The sequence below is a fragment of the Dipodomys ordii genome, unplaced genomic scaffold (genome assembly GCF_000151885.1).
Source record: "Dipodomys ordii isolate 6190 unplaced genomic scaffold, Dord_2.0 Scaffold107, whole genome shotgun sequence".
Classification (NCBI taxonomy): domain Eukaryota; kingdom Metazoa; phylum Chordata; class Mammalia; order Rodentia; family Heteromyidae; genus Dipodomys; species Dipodomys ordii.
Window position 1 is genome coordinate 2,725,417 of NW_012267323.1, and position 17,402 is coordinate 2,742,818.

The window sequence follows — 17,402 nt, forward strand, 5'->3', positions numbered from 1 at the left end:
AGAAGAAGAATGGGCACATACGTTCCCCCCTCTACCCATTCTTCCCTGCTACCTACTCCCACATTCCGTACCTTGAAGGAGAGAAGCCCCAAGGGATACCCACAGTTCCTGCTGTTTTTTTTGTTTGTTTGTTTGTTTTTGGCAAATGGGCAGCACCAGCAAAAAAATAAAAAGATCACAGATTCTTGAGGCCATGTGTGGGGTGGCTGCGTGCGTGCACTCGAGGTGCACGTGTGTGTGTGGGGGGGGGACATCTTCTCGCAAAGATGTGGCTGTGTGGTATGTGCCCGTCAGCTCGATCTCTTTTGCACCCTGCCTCCTTCCTCTCATCCTTCCCTTTCTGCCGCTCCAGACCACTCCGAGCTAGTTGGTGGATGTAGCTTACAGCCTCTCCACGTGGGACTCCGAGACCCCAGAAAAGGCAGTGATTTGGATCCATCACCCACAGCCACTGGGCTTGCATCCCAAACGCAAGCTAGAGAGTCCCAGCCCTCCTCTCCCGCAGACCCTAAGATTATGTACTTTCCTAGGGGCCACAGCGAGGGCCCTGGAGGGGTGAGGGGCTGAGCCATGAAGAGGGAACGTGTGGGCCGGTGGTAGGAGACTCTGGGAGCCATTCCAGCCTCATTCTGGCTCTGTTTCCTTCCAGATCTACAAAGAGAACCGGAACCTGTTTGAGGTACAAGAGAACGAGCCTCAGAAGTTGGTGGAGAAAGTGGCCGGGGATATCGAGACCCTGCTGGACAGAAAGGTGCAAGCTCTGAAGGTAGGCTGCTGCTTGGGCTTTCTGCATCTCAGTAGGGCCGGTCTCGGCGGGCCCGAGTCTGTGGAGATCGTGGGGAACCGTGACGGGAACGGGTCGGTTTTAGTTGGAGTGAGGCACACAAAGGGGCTTCTTGCAGTCGAGGGACCGGGTGGACCCATCTATCCCTGCGGAGCCCCTCCTCTACCATGAGCCCCATGCCCAGCCCTGGATACGTATTTTTACCTGAGATTATTTGTGGCCCTACAAACAGCCTCTGAGTGGACTTGAAGCACTTGCCGGCCATAGGGGATGAGAGCCGAGGACAGAGCTGGGCCTCTCAGACCAGGACTTCACGTGGGGTGGGGTGCCGACCTTGGGCAAGCCCCCGTCCCCCCAGTTTCCTTCCCACTCCTTCCAGCAGGCTCCCGAGGATGGAGCACGGGAGGTACGCCCTGGCCTGGGTTCTGGGGACTTTGGTGGGTCTCGCTCCTACCATCAGAGGCCTCTGGGGAGCGAGCGTCATTTAAAGGGTAAAATTAAAAGTCCTTGTGCACACAGCTCCCCGCCTCCGCTGCTAATGGCCACCTGACCTGATTAAACCAATGCGTCGTTTGCAGCGCAGTCTTGCGCTCGGGAATGTGGCCTCAGGCTGGATGTACGTGGAGGACGGGCTGGTTGTGGGGGTCGTGGATAGCTTTCTCCCTCTAAGCTCCCGGGGGAAACATTCAGTCCAGTTCCCACTTAGTGTTTCCTTTCTGAAGCTTTGTCACAAGCGGCCTCTATTCCTGGGACCTTTCCATGGACTCCTTCCTCTAGGGCCTGCTCGTGCACCATGGGTGTTGGCACAATTCTTGCCCTGCACCCAGTAGAAGCCAGGAGCATGTCGCTCTGATCAAGCGTCTCTTAAGTACTGTTCCCTGGGGGCAGCGTCGTCCCAGTTGAGAGCCACGGGGGGAATGCGACCGCGGTCAATAGAAGTCCCGCGAGCTGGGGGACGTGGCCCACGTTGGGAAGGTGCGGAGGGAATGGGGCGGCCTCTGGCAGGAAAAAGATCCGAGGGGGCAATAGGGAAGACTTCCTGGAGGAGACAGTGAAGGGGAAAAGTCGGGCACTGAGGCAGCCAGAGACCGGTTCACCTGGGCTCCCTGGTGCATTCTTGGATGGGGGTTTGCCCTGGAGAACCGGGCCATGGATCACATATTGTCAAGATCTTGGCCCCATAGGAGCCGATTCACAGACATCTGTAGAGCCGAAGCCTGGGCTCTGGGCCCTCCTGGAACTGACCCCCCCCCAAAAAAAAAATCCAGGCGTGACTCCAGTCTTTGGAAGCCCTAAAAAGAACCATCACGGGCAGGCCAACCGGCAGGGGATCCTGTAGCACTCCGCCGCCTCCCCCCACCGTCTCCATGCAATTAACAGGTGTTTATGTGGGACCGCCGACGGCTTCTGCCTCCCTTCCATTACGAACATTAACAGATCTCGACCCTTCCACTTTCCCGCTCTCGAAAGGAGACACGCGGAGCCGATTAGGAGCGCGCGTGGGCGCCCAGGGCCCAAGCAGCCTTTTCTCCGTGATTGCGGCGTTTACAGCTGATTATTCTCCCCTCACCCAGACAGCGTCGCCGCTTCCTGGCAAGGTGCCACCCAGAGAAGCCAGCCGGGGGCCCATGGGGACAGGGGAGCGTCGGATTAGTGAACAGGCATCTTTTCGAGCACCTGTCATGTGGATTGGGGGCGGGGGGGGGGGAGGACGGAGCATGGAGGGGGAGAGCTCAGAGAGCATGAGGTGGTAGAGAGCCGCTATTTAGAAACAGGGCTCAAGGGAGCCCCCTGGAGGAGATGGGCTAAAAGTGTAAAGAAGAGAAGGTTAACCTCTACCATCTACTGTGGCGTCCATCTGTGAACCTTTGGGGTCAGTCAGCTTTCGCCCCTGGGCAAAGATAGGCTGCAGTATACGTTTGAGGACCATCCTGTCAGGTGGCCAAGAATCCTGAAGTCGCCGGGAGGCGTGTGAGGGGCCAACGCAGGCAGGGCTGGGGCAGAGCCGAGGGTTCTGCTGGGAAGCATGTTTCTCCCTCCCCCCCCTCCCCTGAGATCTAGGTCTTAGGGCTTGAATTCAGGGCCTGGGCACTGTCCCTGAGCTTTCTCGCTCAAAGCCAGCGCTCTGCCACTCCACTTCCGGCTGTAACGTGGTTCACTGGAGAGAAGAGTGTCACAGGCTTTGCTCTCCAGGCTGGCTTCAAACCGAGATCCTTAGATCTCAGCCTTTGAGTAGTTAGGATCACGGGCATGAGACACCAGTACTCCACTCTCCTTCCCTCTTCTCCTGAGATAGTCAGAGATCGTGTAATGCTACCATCCCTCAGCATCTTTGAGCTACAGGAAGGATCTAGTGGGGCTAGGGTGTGGCATCCCAAGGACCCCAGAGTCGGTAGGTACACACCCTGCTGCTGAGTTCTACCACGTGGCTGAAAGTCAGATACGTGTCAGGCCCGGAAGCATCTTGGCAGCTGTAGGAGAACATGGTCCCTGGGTCTACGGGGATGCTAGACTCCCACTCCCAGGAGCGGGCTTGTACTAAGAGAGACCCTCTCCCCCACCCAACTTGTGCCCTTTGGAGGTCCTGGCCGGTAAGGAGGGCACATGTCAGGAGGCAGCGAGCAAGGGCCTGCAGGTACCACAGGGACGAGCTAGACTAATTTAGCATCCAAGAAGAAAAAGATCTAATTGAGTTTTAATAATATCTGGCCCTCTGTTCTGAAATCTTCGTGTGAGAGTCGGTGGGGAGGGGTGCTGTCCGAGCCAGTCCCGGCCTCGGACTTTGAGGAAGCAGGCAGGAAGCCGTGGGGTGCCGGTTACAGGATGCAGGGCCCTGTACCACCTTTACCAAGTTCAATCTGGGAGCACTGCCTGGAGGAAGCAGTTATTGAGCTGAGCCTCAGAAGGCAAGAGGAACCTAGAAAGCAGTGTGTCCCCAGTGGCCACGGGCGTCACGGGAGGAAGCACGGGTGGTAGAAGGTGATGTCACAGTGGTCGCCATGGCCGCGGGCGTGGGGGTGAAGAGAGAACCCCGGGCTCCAGAACCACGGGCTCCCCTGTCTTCCACAAGTCCACACTGAAAGTACCAGCCAACCCCATGAGCCAGGCAGAGGTGGCCCGGGAGGAGGCTGGATGGCCGGTTTGTCACATCACGGGACACCAGATACCTCGGCTGCCCTGGCTTCCGCCTCTGTCTAGTAGGCGCTGAGCACTGTGCAGGCTCTGTGCTAGGTTCTCAAGGATGAGGACAGCGTGAACAGGCCCACAGGCATGCAGTCCGCTCAAGGTGACGTCGATGTGACCCATATCGCTCCTGGGCCCTAGGGACCCAGGCAAGGGCAAGTGTATGAGAAAGGAGGCGGTAGGCAGAGGGGATGGCCAAGTGCAAGGCGGGTGGTGGAGGGAATACATGTCTGTGATCGTTGGTGTGTGTGAGGTGAGGTTTTGCCAATTTGTTTTCTGCCCTGGGCTGACATTGAACTACTGTCCTCCCAATCTCAGTCTCGGGAGAATCTTTTTTAAAATTTTTTGGTGGGTCTCGGGGCTTGAACTCTGGGCCAAGGCGCTGTTCCTGAGCTCTTCCGCTCAAGGTCGGTGTTCTACCGCTTGAGCCACCTACCCTGTACTGCAGCCCCTACTTGGCGTGTGAGCGGACTTACATCCTCTGGGCCTCGGTTTACCTTTCTGTACAAGGGGAATGAGTCTGCCCTCCCATGGCTGGAGCTGGCCCTGATTTCTTCCGCTTCGCCCTGGGGCCAGCCTCGAGCTGCAGGACTCCTCCTGCCAGACTCCCCTCTGGGGGCTTCAGCAAGGGCCCCTTCAGCAACTCAACTGCATGGGCCGCGTCGTCCGGGCGACCGGTTGCTTCCCACTTCGCACCAACAGACTTCGGGGCTAGGTGATCTCAGCCTTCCAAGTGCCGGGATTATAGGCATGCACTAGCATTGCGTGGTTTTGGTTAGGAATTGAGGTGCCATCCTGGCCCAGCCTCCACTGCATGTGCGCTCCCCCCGCCATTCCCTAGATGGAGATGGAGAATCGGGATAAACCGAGGCTCAGCCTGCCGATCTGACACGCCCAGCCAGGCCATGGGAAGAACCCAGCTTGAAATCCTCTGTGGCGTGGCCTACTTTCTCACATTCCCCCCCACCCCGCCCCCCACCCCACTCTATCAGCCCTGCCTTTTCTTTCTGAGGCCCCCTCGGGACTTGAATTCTCTTAAACTTTTAATTAAAAACACTCTCCATCCTCCCTACCGAGGTTTGCGTCCCTGTGATTTTCCTCTTAGAAGGGCAAGATGGGGGGGAAGGGCCAGAGCAGAGGCCAGGCCTGTTGGGTCTCAACCTGGAGAACCAGCGGCCTGACCTCCAGGAGACCACTCACTGTACCCCGCCCCCCGCCCTGAGCCACCTCTGTGGCACCCCGGCTCTGCTGGGCAGGTGTGGACTCAGCCCCAGGGGTGCCACCAGATATAGACTGACACCAGCACCCCGGGACCCTGCGTGCATTCCCCCTGTGTCCCCTGTTGGGCATTCGAGAACACGGCGCACACCCTTTCCCGGGTGGAGGGGCTCCTCTGCTTCCCCGGAAGGGACGCCGGCAACTCTGGTGGCCTCAGATCACGTCGGAACCCGTCGACCACAGGCCGGGTACTGTCAGGTGAGATGCGAGGCCCGGGGTCAGTGTCGGCGGGGCTCAGGGTCACCTCTGGGTCATGCATGGAATTCCCAACTTGGAAATCTGGGGCACCATGTTGCGTCCCAGTTCATAAGATCAGGACCCCAGAGATGCTGGGGACACGGATCCTTGACCTCAGAACCGATGCAGCATCCCTGATTAAGGAGCGAGAGGGGGCTGGTCTCCACACGCTCTTCCAGGCAGCCGCCTGTCGGCTTTTCCTGACTCTGGGTGGGAGAAGACAACCATCCCATATCCTCAGGCCCCCGTCTGCGAGCTGGAGCTCATTGAACTATTTGCCAGTTCTTCCTGTGTCAGATCACAATCCCTCTTCCTAAAGCCGAACCCCATTTCCTTCTTCCACCTTTAGGGAACTTGGGTATGGACTCCTCCCATAAGTGCTCTCTGACCCAGGAGGCAGGATTGAGGCTCACCCCCCACCACATACCCATCATTCCTCTCAGGAATCCTGCAGGCTAAGCACCTTTAGTGTAGGGCTTCAAGCCCAGAAAGCCCCCACAAATTGACAGACTCACCCAGGTTACCTCCATGTGGCCTCCTGAGATGGTCCCAACAGATAGCACCTCTCCTACCCCCAGGACAGAAGAAGCCACATACACAGCCCTGGCCTGAAGAGGAACAGAGGCATCACTACCACACTCAACCCTCTGAGAGGCTCTGCCCTGTCACCTCCATTGGTGATGCCATCTTCCAGGCTCTCCTCCACACCCCTCCTTAGACTCTCCCTGCATGTGCCCTGCTTGACAAATTCCAGGCCCTCCAGGCCCTCTGCTGTCCCCTCCACTCAAGGAGATGCCTCCGTGGGGATAGGTGGACTTAGAATTCTCTGGAAGGAGGGGCTGGCGAGCCATGCATGGGCACAGCACTAGCAGAGCCCCCGAGTTCAAAGAGGCTCTGCAGAAGGGCCGAGAGTAGAAAGGGCTGGCACAGGGCTGCAGACACTATGTCCTGGAAGGCTCTCAGCCTCTCGAATAAGGCGAGGGTCTTCCTCGTTTGTCTTACAGGTAGATGTTGAGCCCTTCCCTACTGTGCGCCAGGACCCGCATCCTGGCCCTGTGGATCCCGCGGCTCTGAGGATGGACCTGCTGACAGTAGAGGGAGCCCGTGTGGCCTCACTGAGGGGAGAGGGGCGGAGCCTCCTCTGGCCAATAGGAGAGTATAGTCCCACCTATCATGGCACTGCCATCTCCTAGTTGGTTCCCAAGCCTAATGCAGGGATAGAAAGGAGGGGGCTCTTCCTCCCACCGTAGCACGTCCCAGTCGCCCCTCAATCCCATCATGCCAACCACACACAACTTATCTGCTCCTCAAGCACATACACCAAGCGTCTGCTGTGTACTGGGGATCATCTCCTGTAGGAGCTGGTGGTGGATAGGATGACCTGTGTGTACAGTGCCTCCTACAGCCTAGAGGTGGAATTGCAGGCCCCAGGGCTCCTTCCCGGGCTGGGCTAGCCCTGGATGGGCCTCAGAGCAGAGCCCATATCCTCCTCAGGCCAGCACGAATGGCCAGGAACCTCGGCCACTTCCTCGGCCAGAACCTCGGTTCTCTCAGAACGGGAACACTATTCCCAGATCGTGTCTCACGCTGGGTAGTTGTAAAAGCGGTAAGTGCTGATCCCATCCGCGCCTCGTGTGCTGGGAAGACGCGGGCCGTCGGTGCCACCGCAGGGCCGACAGCCAGCATCTTTCCTCGTCAGTGGCCCCCGAAGCCATCCGTCATGAGTTCTTTGCATTGCTAAATGAAATGATTTAATTTGAGTGTGCGATCACCACCCATCCAAGCCTCTCCGTGGGGCCCAGGAACAGCTCGTGGCCCGGCGCAGACTCAAAGGGGTTGTTTCTGATTTCAATGTGAATGGAACGAGGAGAAAAATGTCTCTCTAGGCGATTCCTTAGGAGCTCACTCTTCTGACAGATGTTGGAGTCCATTATCCCATCGGGCCGGTGTTCTGTCGAGCAGAATCGCTAATTATTTCGGAGGCCTGGCCACAGCCGAGGAAGGAAAGAAAGAAAGGAGGTGGTAGGCATAGTCTGGGGATGACATCTGTCAACAAAGCAGGTGCTGGTGGGAGGCCCGGCCTCTTACCCCTTTCGATCCCTGTGAGAATCGGTAGACATTTTGGAGCGGGGCAGGAGGCGGGGGAGGGGGGGTGTCTGCCCTCCCTCTCAGTTTCTGTCTGTCCAGTATCCTGGAGGAGGTCATGAGGCCCATTCTTTTTTTTTTTTTGGTCCAGTCATGGGGCCTGAACTCTGGGCCTGGGTGCTGTCCCTCAGCTCTTCAGCTCAAGGCGAGCCCTCTACCACTTGAGCCACAGTGCCACTTCTGCTTTTCTGGTGGTTTATTGGCAATAAGAGTCTCACAGACTTTCCTGCCATGGCTGGCTTTGAACCATGATCCTCAGATCTCAGCCACCTGAGTAGCTAGGATTTATAGGCATGAGCCACTGACGCCAGGCTATGAGGCCCACTCTTGACCAATGCTACTTGGACCACAGTGAGGACTCTGGAAGGTTACGTTCGAGATCGTGAAATGCTTGTCTCTGGTGGATCAGTGGGTGGTAGACGGGAAAAGGTGCTGGGGAGATCTCGGTGTGTTTCTCCTCCCTGTGTGAAGCCAAGTCGCTGACTGAAAGGACTGCACACCTGGCGGGGGCTCCACACGTGCACTGCATGGTTGGGTGTCTTCATAACCGACACGCCTGTGCACCGTGCTTGGGGGTCACTAGCCGCCCCTTGTAGCTGTGTGCGTCCGGTGAATGTCTGTGGTGGTGCTGTGCCTGCCTTGAGGTGTGCTGCTTCCGTCTTATTTCTGATCTCCACCGCAAGGGGACAGGGGCCTGGGGAGACAGATGGCCGCAGGGAACCATACCTCGGGAGAGACGGGCCAAGGCTGGCCAGGGCACCGCTCAGGCCTAGCAGGGGTGTTATGGGTGAATCAGTTTGGAGGGGAGGGGTCTTGTAGCAGTCAGAACCCTTCCCCCCTCCCAGGCCGGGACCTCAGTTGTAGCATTTTAGAGCAGAGGAACTTTCCATCTATTTGGCCCAGATCTGACTTCCGCAAACAGTCTCTGACCAAGAGGAGTCGGGATGTGGCGGTCCCCCCTGGCGGTGTCCTCTGAGCACTCTGTCCGTCCCCCCCCAACCTCTCCATCCCAAGTCTCCAGACAAGAGCCTGGTCCTCCTTTCCGTCCAGACTTCAGCCCCATTCCCTCCCTGTTCCCTGCTCCCCTCGCTACCACCTCAGTCCCTCAACCTCCACCCTGCCGACTCCAGGCCAACTGAAGCTCAGCTTTCTAGGTTTCACACAAAGGCTGGCTGTAGCGGCTGGACAGGATCCGATAACCCTAATTAACACCTATTCCCCGGGGTCCCTGCTGGAGAATCCGGATTCAGACTGAGACTGCGGCAGGGCAAGAACAAGGCCGGTCTGTCCCGACCGCCAGGTAGGGAGAGGTGGAAGCCGAACCTCCCCCCTACTCTCCCCCCCCCCACCGTGTCTGACGCCATGGCAGCCCTCCCACCCCACCCCAACCCCCACTGATGGGGGACATTGGGAGGGGAGGAACAGAAGGAGGTGCCCAGCCCCCCACCCCAGGCTGAGAGATGTGCCAGGCATCTCCGATTGACCGAGTGTCCCCGGGAACCAAGCCCTCTCTCCTCCGGATAAAACTCTACCTTGACATCCTTCCATTAAACAGGGCATGTGCAGAAGAGAAAATTGCTACTATTTTCCCCTTTTACTTCGCTGTCATCAAAAATTGATCCCATATCGCATCCTTATTTCAGAGAACGAGCTAAAAAAATACAAATTCCCACTCCTCAGAGCGGCAGCTGCATTGAGCTCCCCCCCCCCCCCCCCCCCTCCCCCCCCCCCCCCCCCCCCGCCAAGCAAAAAAAGGAAGAAAAAAAAAAAGCAAAGGAAACGTGACTGGTGGAGGGAGGGGAAGCACGTGACCGGCCTCAAGGAGGGCCCAGCACTCGACCTCGCGGGCCGGAGGGGTTTCGATCTGGTGAGATGCGGTAGAGGATGGGGTAATTGGGGGAGGTTAATTTGGATCTAAATGGAGCGATTCATTATCTCAATAAGAAGCAGCTCATTTTCCAGGCAGACGGCTGTGCCTGCCAGATGCCGGCCTGCCTGACGTCGGGGTGGCGGCTCGGAGCGGGGGCCCCTCCATCAGTCTAGCCTCGCCAGGCAACCCACCCCGACCCGCCGGTGGGAGGAGATAGTTTAATTGGATTTGGCCTCCCCCTTCTTCCCCCCAATTCATTTGGCAACATACCGAAGAGCTCTTCCTAGGGAAGATGAATAACGAGGACAGGGCGAGAGAGTGAAAATCAGCAGCCGGAGAGAAAACCGGGCACTCGGGCCAGCGGAGCCTACAGGTGGACTCTTGAGCGAAAGCCGGAGGCAGAGGGGAGACCTGGGGTTCTGTGTTTCACCAATGAGACATTTCGGTCGGCTCCCTATAAAAGCTTTAGCCGAGCGCCAGTGGCTCATGCTGTCGTCATTCCAGCCCCTCGGGAGGCTGAGCTCTGACAGTCTCAGTTCCAAGCTGGTGGGGCAGCCAGAAGGCTCTTATACCTCCAGTGAACAAGCCAAAAGCCATCGGGGGAGCTGTGACTCAAGTAGAATGTCAGCCTTGAGCAACAAAGGCAAAGGACAGTGTGCAGGACCTCAGTTCAAGCCCAGTACCAGCACCAAAACAAAAAAAAAAAAGGTCTAGTCTCACCTGCCAGAAGATGGTGTTGGGACGGGGGAAAAGGCTCCCACAATGGGGTCCCTAGAGCCCGCTCACCTTTACCAGGAGCAGAACTTGGCACCTGAAGCCTAGTGGACACTGGACAGGTCCTTTCTCCCCAGAGATGCATCTGTGTCTACCAAGAGTGACAGACAGGTAGAGGCCACAGGGACCGCTTCAGCCTTTGCACCCTGAGATGCCAAGGGCCTGTACTTGGCCATCTGAAAGACTTTGGTTCTGATCCCAGTTCCTTCTCTTGGTAGCATCGTGGATTCTGAGCGCGCATTATAGAGGTCTGAGCTTCTCTCCCAAGGAATGGACCAGTAGCACTGTCCTTCCCCCTATGACTGTGAGAGCTATTAGGAACAAGTTGTATCCCAAAGACAGCTGGTTAGGACTGGTACACAAGGTTTCCTCGGTCTGAGCAGGTGTCTAGCCTGGTGTCGGCTGGGCTGTAGACGAGGGCATGGAACAGTGGCAGGGTGGAAGGGGGTGGGGAACATGGAGACAAGCCTCCCCCCTCCCCCATACACACACACTTGAATTCCTCTAGGCCAGAGCCAGGCTCACTCACTCACCCTGCATCTCTAGCACCTAGAACCAACCACAGATGTCGACAGCAAAAGCAAGAAGGGGGAATCCTCAAGGTCACCTTTGTATTTATCCCACACCATAGCGTTCTCTATAGTCATGCGGGGATTCTGAGGCAGAGCTCTAGTCCTTTGAAGTGTCCTTCTGCTCCCTGGGGGTCTCTCCTCGGTCACACGATGTCCCCCACCCATGCCTCTCTTCCTCCTCAGACAGGGCTCAGGGTGTCTTTCAGGCTCAACAGTGAATGCTGGTGAGGGTGAGGAGTAGAATTGACACAGTGTCAGAGACAACCCCCTCTCCTGCCCTCAGGAAGTTGTGATCAATGAGCCAACCAATTCTGAGCCTCAGATCCTTTCTTTGCACCGTGGTTCAATTTGGGACCCACCCTGCAGGTATGGGTGAAGGGATTAGCTGGCATTACCAGGGCCCAGAACACGCTCCGTGGCATTTCTCGTGCAGTCACCTGGTACTGGTGCCAAGTTCAACAGGTGCTCCGGAGTTCCTAGTTAACCTGGAGCTCTTAGAATCACCTGTTACCTGAAGCCCCACTGTAGATCCCCAGCCATGATGCACCTCTCCTGGGAAACTTCCCAGCCCTTCCCTGCAGCTTGATTTGGTGCCTCCCCCCGGGCCCACACTGTCCCTGCCTGAATAATCCTCCCTTCTTCACCAGCCTGAGCTCCACTCGCCTCCCTGGAAGTCCAGTTTTCTTATTGACAGGACCAAAAGCCCTGGGTGGAAGACTCCATGTTCCCATTTGACATGAAGTAAAGTGAAGGCCAGGAAAGCTGAGATTCCCTCCGTTCAGGATGGGTGTGAGTCCGGTGTGGTTCCTTTTCTGAAAGGATATCTCCCCCACAAAGCTCAGCTCCCCGAGGAGATAGAATCTGAGCCAGCTGAGATCAGGAGTCCTTATAGCATTGGAGAGGGACTACAGCCTGAACCTAGGCTGCGGTAGTCAAGGTGCCCTTAATAGACAGGCGTGTGTCTTGAAGCCGCCCCGCCCTCTGCCATTGGCACTGTGGTTCTGCGGCCGTTGCTAGGCATCTGTAAGGCCCGGGCGGGCCTCACCTATCGTGGAGCAGCCACGCAGCGTGAGGTAGGCACGAGGCCCAGGCAGGAGCCGGGCCGCCTCCGCGCGCCCGCCCTCCTCTCACTTGGCAGCCACGTGCAGAAACCATTAGCGCCCGGCAGTCCGTGTCCCACGGCTCTGACAGACGCCTTAAATGTTGTCGCCACGGCTCCAGCCATCCTGCCGGCCGCCTCTACTCCTCATAATAACCAAGTGTCGAGGCTGATTGTGGCGGCGGGAGGCAGCCCGTGTTCCAAGCGGCTTTTACACTGGGCGTTGCCACCTGGCAGCCAGGCCACACCCACCCCTGCCCTGTACTTCCAGGCTTTTGTCTGCCTGTCACTTCTGCCTGGGTTCCCAGCTTGGTCCCTAGGCCAGCCAGTGCTGGGCTCCAGGAGGACCAAAGTGGGGTCGCAGGCAGTCACACCCAGCACCTCAAGAGCCTTAGTGGAAAGATCTGGAAACTACTTGGAGAAACCAGGACATCATCTCAGGCTGGCCCCTTGTCCTGGCATAGCTATCCAAGGAGGCTAGTCAGAGACCAGCTCCAGTGTGGGCGAAATAAAGCCGTGACATGGTAGTTTCCATTGGTGGTGGCATGGTGCTGCTGGTGGTATGATGGTGTGGTAGGGCTGACGGGGCTCCCTGTGGAGTGTACCACTTGGGGTTGTCCACCAAGCGGCCTTGACCCGTTTGTGACCTATGCCCTCACCGCAGGTGGCATGCAGTAGGGCTTGCTTGGTTCTTTTATTTTTTTAACCTCCAGTGAGTACAGCCTTCTGGGTAATGAGATGTAAATTGACAGAAAAGACAATGAGCCAGCCTGCGGCCGGTGGGGCAGCTTTTAGAGTCAGACTGATTGCCTCCGTGCCGATGTGCACGGCATTAACAGTGCACAGCTCCTCTGTGCACCGTTCATGTGTCTCATCAGAGGTCACCCATATGGTCGCACCCTGCAGAAGGTGACAATCTGTGATCCCAGACCTGGGACAGGCAGGGCCACTGTGACCCTGAACAGAATAGGGCTCCGAGATGTGGCTTTCAAGGGCTAGGCTTATAGCTCAATGGTTGAGTGCTTGTCTAGCAAGCCCAAGGCCCTGGGTTTGATCCCCCAGCATTGCAAGAATAAGATGTGTGTTGGGCCGGGAAGGTGGCTCAGTGGTAGAGCGCTTGCCTCATATACATATAGCCCTGGATTCGATTCCTCGGCACCACATAAGCAGAAAAGGTCGGAAGTGGCGCTGTGGCTCAAGTGGCAGATCACTAGCATTGAGCTGAAGAGCTGAGGGACAGAGTTCAGGCCTCACGACCAGGGGGGAAAAGAAAGAATAAGACACGCTTTCACCGGGTCTACATAAGAAAGAACACCCCATAGAGGTGCAGCCTGGGTCTGCCCCGAGGCAGTCTCTCTAAGCCTTGGCTCCCCCAGGTATGGGGCCAGTGGGTCTCAGTCTTGGGGCCTCTGTGCTGAAGGTGATATTCATCAAGTCTATGACGGATCACTCAGCGAGCATGACCCAGGCTTGGTTCTCGGTGTCCAGGGTCACGTGTCACCGCCATCCATCCGAACAGATCCGCTCTGTTTCTGTGACCATCGCTCAACCCTGTGCCCTGAATCATTCCTGTGACCTTGGAACTCAGGTCGCTGCCCCAACTGGACCCTTGTGGCTGTCCTGCCCGCCCCTCTTTGTCTTTGTCCATGGTACCAAAAACGGGGGCCCGACCTACTTTCCGATGAAGGTTAAAGGCCACTTTCCTGCTACCTTTGCTTCCTGACTCCATCCCACACCCCTTCCCCAGGACACACAGCGATAGGGTCAAGCCTCTGTCCCTCTGCCTTCCACACCCATCCCATCCGGTGCCCCTTGGGCACATCCGGTGCCCTCCAGCCCCGCCTCCCTCTTCACCATCCCACTCCTTCTCCTGAGGTTGGGCCTAATCAGAGCTAATCAGAAAATTATGAGCTGCCTGATTACTGATTAGATTCCTAATGTTAATAGAGTCGAGAAGGGCCTGCTTGGGCTGTGTTTTAGGGAAAAGTATAAAAATAACATCCTGTGAAGTGAGCATGGCGGCCGGGTGTGGGTTAGGTCTTTACTCGGGGTCAGGGGACCCGGGTTTAGCTTTCCGGTCAAACACATTCCGTCGCCGAGAGGCATCCTAGCAGCCTAATTCTGCCACTGAATTTGCACACCCAAGCAGTTCTTACTGCAGATTCTGTGCAGTCTGTGCAGACAGTGGGTCTGAATTGCGGTGGGAAGGATTTAGGTAGGATATAAAGAACTGACTGTTGTGAACCACAGGCCAGTGGGGCCGTGTCTGAACCGTTCACCAACCCACTTAATGCCTGGCGTAGGTCAGGCCGTGGTAGGTACCCAGTTAACACTTCTGGGGACAGGAAGGAGAGTTACATCAACCCTTCCCATGGGAAGCCAGCCCAGGCAGGAAAGTCCATGAGACTCCTACCTCTAAGAAAGAGACAGATAATGACCAGAAAGAGACAGATAATGACCAGAAGTGGAGCCGTGGTTCCACATGCAAGCCTTGAACCAAAGAAGCTCAGCGCCCAGGCCCTGAATTTGAGCCTCGAGATTAACAACAGGAGAAAATAAAGTTGTTGATTATGGATTTTTTTTTTTTTTGGTCGGTCGTGGGGCTTTGAACTCTGGGCTTGGGCGCTGTCACTGTACTCTTCAGCTCAAGGTGAGCGCGCTACTGCTTGAGCCACAGCACCACTTCCGGTTTTCTAGTGGTTTATTGGAGATGAGTCTCACAGACTTTCCCGCCCTGGCTGGCTTTGAACCATAATCCTCAGATCTCAGCCTCCTGAGTAGCTAGGATGACAGGTGTTGGGCCACCAGCGCCCGGCTTTTGAGCATGAATTTTTGTGAGTATCTTTTTTTGGTAAAATGCAACATATCACCTGTCTTTGGAGACGCAGAAGTTTCTGGAAAATCTGTGTGGTCTGGTATGCGTACCTCCAGGACACAAGGTGGTCTATAGCGATGGATCGATTGATCATGGTCTAGCTCTGGCTGTCTCCATGAGAGACCACTTCTCACTTCTTCCTGTTTTTCCTGGGAAATAAAAACGCAGGTTTTTCCCTTCCAAATTACACCAAAGGATACGGAATCAGTAACCAAGTCGGTGTTGCCTACAGGGAATGAAAGATGAGACCCAGGAGTGGAGCAGTGGTCTATCCCCCCACCCCCTCCCACCTCCTCCCCCGAGGAAGACAAATCCAATGCATTTTTTCCGTTACACGTATTCTGACCTTTTTTTTTTTTTTTTTAAAGAGAAGAAATCCATTTTGCTAATTTTTTTTTTTTTAACTGGAGGAGGGCGAGCCGGCCTGTGATGGAAAAGGTCAGGGAGCCGGTCTGATGGTTGCTAGCAACAACAAGGGCATTCTACCCCCTCCACCCCCTCCACACGAGGGTAGAGGATATTTTGTATTTCCCGATGGTTTAGGGATGCTGGAATTTGAGCCTGAGGGGTTTGTGTCGCTTTGTGGTGGTGGTGGTGGTGGTGGTGGTGGTGGTGGTTTTATCTTTAAGATAGAAGCAGTTATAAAAAAGGGTAGTCTATGGAGATGAATCCTGAGCTAGGAGCTAGATGTGTCGAGTACAGACATAGCAGCAAGGTGTGAAGGAAAGGGCCATATAGGTTGGACAAGGCTCAGTGACCGCTTTGACCCCTCAGAAAAGCAAACTTCCAAGCTGCTTGGAAGGCAGAGATAGGAAAATCACAGTTGGAGGCTAGCCCATGCCAATAATAATAATAGTAATAATAATGAGATCCTATCTCAAAGACAAGCCAGGTCAGCCGCCAGTGTGGCTCACGCCTGTCATCCTAGCTTCTCAGGAGGCTGAGATCTGAGGATCACAGAAAGTCCTCAAGACTCTTACCTCCAATAAACCACTTAGAAAACCAGAACTGGCACCGTGGCTCAAGCAGTAGAGTGCCAGCCTTGAGCTGAGGGACAGTACCTGGCCAAGTGTTCAAGTCAAAAAAAGACAAGCCAGGCATGGTGGCCTGCACTGGTTAAACAGGAGGTGGAAGTAGGAAGATCATATGCAGTCTGAAGCCAGCCCAGGCAAACAGCATAAGATTCTACTTTAAAAACCACTAAAAGGGCTAGGAAAGTGGCTCAGTGATAGAGTGCTTGCCTTGCATGCATGAGGCCCTAGGTTCAATTCCTCCACCAAGCATAAGCAGAAAAAAGCCAGAAGTGGCACTGTGGCTCAAGTGGTAGGGCATTAGCCTTGAGCTGAAGAGCTGAGGGACAGCGCCCAGGCCCAGAGTTCAGGCCCCACCACCACCAACAACAACAAAAAAGACCACACTAAAAGGCCACATAGGCCGAGGGCCTGACTGAAGTGGTAGAGCATCTGCCCAGCAAGTTCCAGGCCTTGAGTTCAAAATCAATAAAGAAGGAAGGGAGAGGGAGGGAGGGGAAAGATACAGACACCACATGTCCCTGTCACACCATGGGTCCTGGACAAGTTTCTCTGGCCGTGGGGGCCTTCTGTCTCATCCCTCAGAATTCAGCAACGTGGGGAATTGGGATGAGACCCGTGGGTCTCACAGTCAAATGAGGTCATACTCATAGAGCTCACACATCACTCTGACTCCATGCTAGGAGTCAGAGGTCAGAGCCACGGAGACAAGCATAGGTCATGCAGCAGGTACTAGTCTTTCAGGGACAAGGCCCTGCTGTAATCCTCCTGCTCCTTGTCTGTGGGTGTACCTGCTTGGAGCGGGTGGCAGGTGGACACACCGATGCCTACCCAAGACCCACACGGCCAGAAGAAGAGACCCACAGGGCCGAGACCTCCAACCCTGCCTGCACTTCTATTGTCAGCCCTGGGACTCCAACTCCTTCCTTATGCCGAGCCACATCTCGCTTCATTATTATGCAGATATTTTAATTATGCAGATATGTTTTTAGACCGGTTTGAATATGTATATTATTTACTCATTAGACCATAACAGCTCTGGAAATTGGAAATCTGTATTTAGTAGTTATCGGCGCGTGATACGGAACCGATACAGGGCCCACGGGGAGGGAGGGAGGGAAGGTGACAACGTGAGGGTGCCCGGCTGGGGACTGGACCCAATGACCAATGACATCCGGATTTGGGGGGTTGGCTCATTACCGATCCTTTCTATTGAATGAAAGGCAAAGGAACCACTTGGGGGTTTAGAGAGGAGCCGATCTCATCCAGCCAGACCTCACCCGGCTCCATCCCCGGGATCACTGTCCACCACTTCTGGGCTTGAGGGTGAGGCCTCTGCTACTTCCTCACCGGGATCCTGGGGCAGTGGCATGAATGCTCTGAGCCTCAGTTGGCTCAGCTGCCAAAGAATCCCCTTCTCAGACATGCGCAGTCCACCTTCAGCCGATCGGCGAAGCCCTTGCATAGGGTGAGTGTGGGTCTGGGCTCAGTGGCCCTGGCTTCCACCTCGGAACTCCACCCCTATCACAGCTTCCACCCAACTGACGCGCCCCC

General features: G+C 55.9%; 1 protein-coding gene across 1 annotated transcript in view; it reads left to right on the forward strand.

Annotated features, from left to right (window-relative positions):
* Cacna2d2 (calcium channel, voltage-dependent, alpha 2/delta subunit 2) overlaps positions 1–17,402 on the forward strand; it is a 97,169-nt gene that overhangs the window by 49,301 nt on the left and 30,466 nt on the right. The window contains exon 3 of the mRNA XM_013028237.1: positions 650–766. Within this exon, the coding sequence (XP_012883691.1) occupies positions 650–766 (117 nt within the window). The remainder of the gene's footprint in view (positions 1–649; positions 767–17,402) is intronic.